The following is a 7905-nucleotide window of genomic DNA, read 5'->3' on the forward strand; positions in this document are numbered from 1 at the left end:
AATTTCACTTGGCAAATTTTAATATCTCAATTAAAATAATACAAATTAAAAATAGTCAATAAATAGTATCAAAAAATTAAATAGGACAATTGGTGTGAACCGGAAAGTAATTTATGAAGTACTACTTCCTCTGTTCCGCTATTCGTGCTACATTTGACTTTTTAGGCAATTTAATATATTATTTTGATTATTTATATATTAAATTATACACATTTAAAAATTATAAAAAATCATGAAAATATGCGGTTCGGCGATTCAGACAAGATGGCACGTGACCATAATTTTTCTTAAATATTAGTCACAATATATATTAAGCTTAAACGATAAATAACGTCAATAAGTGTTAGCGAGTATTTCAAAACGGAGGAATTAATAAATAACTATAAACATGGGTCCCCCTCCCCTTCCAAAAGGATCATACTCTCCACTTGGAAGTAGAAAATCCCCCGTCTTTTCTCTCTCTTTCTCTTTACCTGTCCTCCCCGCGGACCAGCTGTCTTGCCGGCCATTGATCCATCAAATTTCTCTGACCGGTTTCAACGATCGCCATTGACGAACGAAAATGAGCTTCCAAGATATCAGGAATGGCGGAGGACGACCTGCTTCTTCTTCTCGTTCTTCAACTCAATCCCCATCGCAAGCCGTTGCTGCCGGCATTTTTCAGATCAACACCGCTATCTCTGCTTTCCGCCGTCTCGTTGAAGCCATAGGCACCTCCAAAGACACTCCTGATCACCGCCAAAAGCTGTCAGTTTTTCTTTTGCCTTGTGAATTATGGGGTTTTATGAATTGCTGTGGTAGATTAATGGTTGTTCTTTTTAAAATTTGTTGATGATGTAGGCATAATACGAGGCAGCGTATATTGCAGTTGGTTAAGGACACTTCTGCCAAGCTTAAATCTCTAAGTGATTCTGATCATGCTGCTGATGTCTCTGTAATTCCTTTCTATCTTTTTGTTGAATTGTTATTTTAATTGAATTGATTGTAAATTTATTTGATGAATTTCTACAAAGATGCTTTGATTTTAAGGTTGTAATTCTGGTCTAAGACAAATATGTTACTTACATTGCTATCCAAGCTGATTTGATTATTTAATTCTTTGTGCTTGTACTTTTTCATCTTTATTTCGAAGTACCTCAGTTCTATTTCTTCTGATATAACAACAAAAAATATTTTCATTGCCTCAATACCATTATATGCTGTCACCTAGGCAGGGTTTTGGGGGTCGGATGTACTTAAGAATTTTGTTAGAGGTTGTGTCGATTGACCCTTGTATAAAACATCACATGATTTAACTGTAAAATTTTGGCTTCATCGAATAAAGAACATAATTCTAGTCCTCATAATCAAATAAACTAAGGTCTAAGGGTAAGGTTTAAGTGAAGGGATTTTGAAAAATGCGACCTATCTTTTTTGGGATGTATAAATGTGGAAATGTTGAATACACTTTTGGAAGTTATTCCCCTATTGACTATTGTGTTATAAATGGGACTTTTTATTGAAGCTTAATTTTTTAAAATTAAGCTTTAACAATTCCCTGGAATGTAAATGTTGTTTAATATGGCTACATGATGTAGCCAATGTGTGATCAAGCACTAAGAATGGATTGCTTTATCTCCTGTCCACTTGTACCCACAGTCAATTTTCTGTTTATTCTGATGTCTTGTTGAATAATTGTTGTTGAATTGTTGCCTATCTATGATCAGTATTCTTTTGAAATTTTCTATTTGTCATCATTTATTAGAAATTTTCCTTGTTCGGTGTGAATTCTGTCACTTTTGTTTATTATTTATTCTTGGACCTCGGCGATGTGGAACCCTGTGCGATGTAGAAGTCCCTTTGTTTGATGTTCATGATCTTGTATAGTTTTATGTATTACTATGTACATCTTTTGTAATGTATTCTAAAGGAAACATATCTTTGAAGAGGTTTAAGATTATTGTATTTTTTTCCAGCAAAGCAAAAAAATTGAAGACGCTAAACTTGCTAGAGATTTCCAAGCTACTTTACAAGAATTCCAGAAAGTTCAACAGCTTGCCTCTGAGCGTGAATCTACTTACATGCCTTCAGGGGCTCCTAATTCTGCTGTAGTCGAGTATGTTGGAGCACATTGTTTGTCTAACAATATTTCTTTGAATGGAATATGCTTTTAGTTTTTATTATGTACTCCTATTAAATTCAAGTAAATGATAGTTTGCATTTTTCTGGATTCCAACAGCTCAACTGTCGAAGAAGGAAAACAAGATCTTGAGAGCCAACCTTTCTTGTTAGAGCAAAAGAGGTTAGACTTCAAAGATGTGATTGAATCTTGTCCAACTTACGTCATTATTGTCATTTCAGTTGTACAGGCAATATTGTGGTCGATTTTGTGATATTTAGGGTTGTATGAGGAATAGGACCCTTTATACGAGGTCTGAGTCTCTAATTATTTGATAGATGATGGAACATAGGAAAAGTTCCTAACCCCTACTCTGTTGGTGCAAAAATTGGAATGAGGTTTGGACTAAATTCTATTTTTTTTCTCTTGATCCATTACATGAACTGATTTAGTGGTTGAGTGTTAAACTTACTAATTCTTGTATTGTACCATTGTCCTACTTGTGGAACTCTTTGTGAAATATATCTTTTGTTGATTGTTTAATGTGTTTTATGGAAGAACGGAGAGTTTGTAGGTTTGTTATCATCGTCATTGGGAATGAAATTTGATTGTGAGGAGGTTCATTCTTATATTATAATACATTCTACTAAAGCCATATTTGGTACCCTTTGAATAGTTGTTTGATTATGCTATGAAAGGTCAATCAAAATCAACCTCTGTGTTATTACAAGGGTGAGGTTGTGTACAACCAACCCCCTAAATCGTGCCTAAGTGGGAGCCACTAAATGGCAATAGGGTAGTGCACCATTGTTGGTGAGTATGAAAATTTTTGTATGCGAAGAAGAATGTTTTTTGCATGCGAAGAAGTATGTATTACTATGTACATCTTTTGTAATGCATTCTAAAGAGCTAAAGAGCTCATACTTAAATTGCCACTTGATTGAATTATAAGACAGTTTTACATGAGACCCTTGGTAATGGTTGATGAGCCATTTGGTTTACTATTGAGATGTAGTTAGTTGGCATCGCACAAAGGCTTTGAGAACTTCTAAGCATATCTTTTAGTATTCCTTTAACAAAGGAGAGCTTCTGGGCAAAATATAGCCTATAGGGATAAGATATCACTCGGTATGTTACAGTCTACACATGTGATTTATAAATTAAACTTATTTTGTTAATCATAATTATTTGAATGTTGATTTACTCAAATACTAAACGTAAGGATGCTTTTTAGAAGATGATCTTATTTTCTTATGTGTTTTCTTGAGCTGTCCGTATAAATATGTTATTTGTTCTTCCTGTTTCTTCTTTTATCATCTTTGCCCTCTAAAATATTTAGGATTGACAAACAAGATTTGTATGCTCCGTATTTTACTTTTAAACTTGCTCAAACAGACAAAGTTTCCTGTTTCTTTTGTAAATGGATCCTATATACTTTTAATAATGAAGCTGTGATTTTTATTACGAAGATTCATGTATGTACAGGCAAGAATTGGTACTTTTGGATAATGAGATTTCCTTTAATGAAGCCATCATTGAGGAGAGAGAACAGGGGATTAAGGAGATCCAAAGCCAAATTGGGCAAGCTAATGAAATCTTCAAAGACCTTGCTGTTCTAGTGCATGAGCAGGGCGTTGTCATTGGTAAAATTCTATAGCCCACATGAATATGCTTTATCAGCTTTAGCAACTTCTACTTTGTATATCTGCGTGCAGATTTGCTTCATTCACCAATGCCCATGTTATTACTTATTTTGCATTTGCAGATGATATTCATTCTAATGTTGAGGCTTCTGCTGCTGTGACAACCCAAGCAAAACAGCAAATATCCAAGGCTTCTAAAAATGAAAGATCTGGTTCAACTTGGGTAACATTCTTAATTTCTTAGTGAAGTTTCACAAAGATCTTGTTCAAACGCTGCAAGTCCGGTTATTTCATAAAGATCTAGTTCAAACATTGTTAGGCTAATGTTTTCCTTCCTTGGAAAAACTTCTGTTGGAGGTTTAAAGAGCACTAGAATTTTTGGAAGTATTACTTTTTGACCTCATATGGTTAGATTCAATGTTGCTGAATTTAAAGGAGTCACTGCCATTGTGTCCATTATGGCATGCAGATTTAACTCAGGGTATCACTAGAATTGAAAGTAAAACAACTAGAAGGAGACATTCTACTTCCAACTTTCAACCATTTTAGTATTGTATCTTACTACTCCCTAAATCCCAAATTGGTTATTGACAAGGGATTGGGAATTGAAGGATTCTAGTGGTCTTTCTACCTCCACTGATACATGATTAATTGATTAGTACTTGTGTAGATGAATGTTGAAATACAACTAAAAATAAAACATCTAATCAGAAAACATAACAAGTTTGATTTGTAGTAATAAGCTCATTGAACATTTATGTAAAAAGAAGACAAGCTTGAGAACAGTTTCAATGAAAAATTTTCATCTGACTGCGGCTTAAAGTAAATAAATGAATGGAAAAGAAGAATTCATGTGGAGGGCCACTGGAACGGATGTATTGGTTTATGTGGTCAACCCCAATATTTTGGGATTAAGGCTTTTGTTGTTATGTGTGTTGTTGCAGCTTATAGAAAAGTTATAATCACTCAAAATTTCACCTACATATTACTTATCAGTTTAAGTAAAAATAAATTCTAACTATTGTGATTTATTCTACTTTAAACGTAAAACTCGCTTCAATTCCGTAGATTATCTATATTTCTAATTTGTGCTCTATTATGTCTGAATATTATTTTTTATCATTGTTATTATTATTGGTAATTATTTTATTGTTTACCTGTGACATTTGACAGTGTTGGTGGTTACTAGCCTTGTTTGCGATGATTATTATTATCTTCTTGCTTATATTAATCATATAAGCTGCAATTGATGATTCTGAAGTTGATGCAAATGCCAGTGTTTTCTGGAGGCTGATGATTCTTTTCTCATTGATAATTTGAGGTTGTAGGAGCATTTTTCTATAAAATGTGTGTGCTTGTGTTATCGTGATGGCGTTTTCCGAGCTTTGCTTATTTGACATATTTATTCTCCATCAAGGTCTATGTATTTTTTTTATTTTATTTACATAGGCATTTTCATCTTAGCTTGATTTTTTGAGTGAGTGGTGTAGTCCACTCCAATGTAAATTGGCTTGGCTATACCAGATCTTTGTGAGTGCATTTAGTGAGGTTTTGGCTTTATATTTGTCTGGTTGAGTTTTCTTTGTATTTCTTCTTCAACTAGTTTGTTTGAATGTAGTAATGTCAATGGCGATACAAAAGTGAGTTGTGTAATGTAATTGTTTGTAATCTCTGTTCGAAGCATAGGAAGCAACTCTTCTTTCTCGGGTTGTCGTTCTACGGAGAGCTAACTCCAATTTGAAAGTTAACATCCTCCTCATTTGATGTCGAAAGTAGAGAGAGGTAAGCTCATCCTAAAGTAGGCTAAAAGAGCAATCGCTCAAGACTCTGGCATGATCAGGGCCTAAAGTTATAACCCTTTTGCCTTTAGCTTCTAAACTAAAGAAGAGTTGAAGTTTGAAAATCTTAAATGCACAAGGACAAAAGGAAAGAAAGAACAACATTGAGAAAGCAGTCAATACCATCAATTTTGTGCTCTGTTATGCGATTTCACCTTTGATATATTTTGACTTTATCAGTTATTAATTATTATCCGGTTTTAAGTTGATATGTATGAGATTGTATAATTAGCTTATTTTTTTAATTAATCACGTCAAGATTCTACGTGATCGCTTTAAGACTTTATAAAGTTATAATTGGTCATTTGAAGTTATAAGTGATCAAATTAAGCTTATAAATAATTACTTTAATACTCTAAATGTACATTGAGTCAGCTTAATAGAGATATTCAACCTGCGAAACTGTCTCATTTGAAAATTTATCTAATTAAAATTTTTTACTCTATTCAACCCTAACCGAAAAAAGTTAACAACGTGATACCTTTTGACATAAATGGGGACAGTGATTGAAAATTTGAAATGAATAAGATTAATTATAAAAAAAGCACCAAATAAGAGTAAATTCAACTTATTTCTAAATGTAAGCGCCTAAATTCCAAACCTGAAGTATGGGTTTATTCGCACTTACTAATTGCGAACAAGTGATTTGATTCAAAAAAAAAAGACAAAGAAGTTGTTTGCACTAATTAACTGCAAACAGGGTTGTTGATTTATTTTTTTACCAAATCACCTTTTCGCAGTTAGTAAGTGCGAACACGTGTCCCTAAATACAGCAGCTTCTTTCTAAGTGCGAACAGAGGAGCCTGGTCAAACAGAGTCAACCTTATGTTCGCAGTTACAGGGAGTTGATCCTGTTTGACCAGGTTTTTCTCTGTTCGCACTTAGTAAGTGGGAACAGTTTGGTTGACTTTTTTTGACCAATTTGTCGCTATTCACAGTTACTAACTTGGATAGCACCGAACCTGAGCTCTGGAGCTGGAAATAAGTTGATTTTGCTCTTATTTTATGCTTTTTTATAATTAATCTTATCTATTTCAAATTTTCACAATGATTCATCACTTAATTTATTTGAAGAAAAACAAATACTAACATATGTTTATCAATGTTTTAAGCCACTACTTATACGTTTTTTTTGTTCTTTTCATTTTATTTTGCACAGTTTTCAATGCAAAGTTTAAACTTTAAGATCTTTAAATACACATAATAAAATATACATAATAAAAAAGCATACATTAAAACGAATCTAACGATATCTCACATGAATATATTTTATTTTTAAAAAATGTGTCACAAAATTTCTCTCTCCTTAAGATGGAATATTCCAAATGAGAAGAACATTAGAGAACGGAAGAAGTACCATTTATAAGAAGAATAAAAACAATAAAAAATTTGTATTCCTCCGAAGTTCTTTTAGTGATTCTTTTTCCAAAATATTGTAATTTAGGAAAATAATTCCCACTTTAAGTCAAAGGGAAAAATAATTCCCTATCTACCATTCACGTCAGACAGATTTTTCAAAAAAAAAATATTCATAGCAAACCGCCATCCTAGATGGCGATTTGGTAATTTTACGAAAGATAGCAGTTTGCTTTATTCTATAATTTAAAAAACCAACAAAAATGCTGAAAATGTGGGGCGCAAATTTTAATCACACAACCTCAACTTAGCAACTTAAGTGCTAACTACTAAAGCAAAGGAACTTCTATAAAGAAATAATACCTACGCACTAATTTAACTTTGTAATTTGAAATGAGGTAAATCTCAAAATTATTCAAAATTATTACACGAAGCAAAAAGAATTATACTAAAGCAAACCACCATCTCAGATGGCAGCTTGGTGTTTTCATAACCAACTAAAACCGCCACCTTAGATGGCGGTTTAGTAATATTGTAATTTTTTTTAAAGTATTGTTTTAAATAAAACGCCAAGTGAGGTAGCGTTTTATATTAGATGTTGCACCAAAACCGCTGTTTTAAGTGGCGGTTCTAGCAAAAAAAAAAGGCAAAAAAAAAAATTCTCTCACCAGTTCTACGTGGACGGTAAATAGGGAATTATTTTTCCCTTTAACGTAAAGTAGGAATTATTTTTCTAAATTACAATATTTTAGGAAAAGATTTTCTTTTAATTTAAGTTGCTATATGTACTTCTATGAATGTTTTAAAGCCACTACTTATACGTTTGTCAAACTTTTACTTCTATTTAGTACTCTCTATATTTTCAAATGCTCTTTTTATTTATATTTTTCACAAATTTCAATGCAAATTTTAAAATCAAATAATTTAAATTGTAAGTTTTTAAAAAATTTTAAAAGTTGATATTTAGAAA

The 7905-nt window shown here is 32.5% G+C and overlaps 1 protein-coding gene across 1 annotated transcript; it reads left to right on the plus strand.

The window, feature by feature from the left end:
• Nucleotides 1-408: 408 nt before the first annotated feature.
• LOC130809176 (syntaxin-22-like) lies at nt 409-5842 on the plus strand. The gene is made up of 7 exons (XM_057674838.1): nt 409-747; nt 841-934; nt 1956-2095; nt 2219-2281; nt 3584-3741; nt 3864-3964; nt 4915-5842. Exons 1-7 carry the CDS (start codon nt 563-565, stop codon nt 4978-4980), a joined length of 807 nt encoding a protein of 268 aa, XP_057530821.1. The 5' UTR covers nt 409-562; the 3' UTR covers nt 4981-5842.
• Nucleotides 5843-7905: the final 2063 nt, after the last annotated feature.

The sequence above is a fragment of the Amaranthus tricolor genome, chromosome 3 (genome assembly GCF_026212465.1).
Source record: "Amaranthus tricolor cultivar Red isolate AtriRed21 chromosome 3, ASM2621246v1, whole genome shotgun sequence".
Classification (NCBI taxonomy): domain Eukaryota; kingdom Viridiplantae; phylum Streptophyta; class Magnoliopsida; order Caryophyllales; family Amaranthaceae; genus Amaranthus; species Amaranthus tricolor.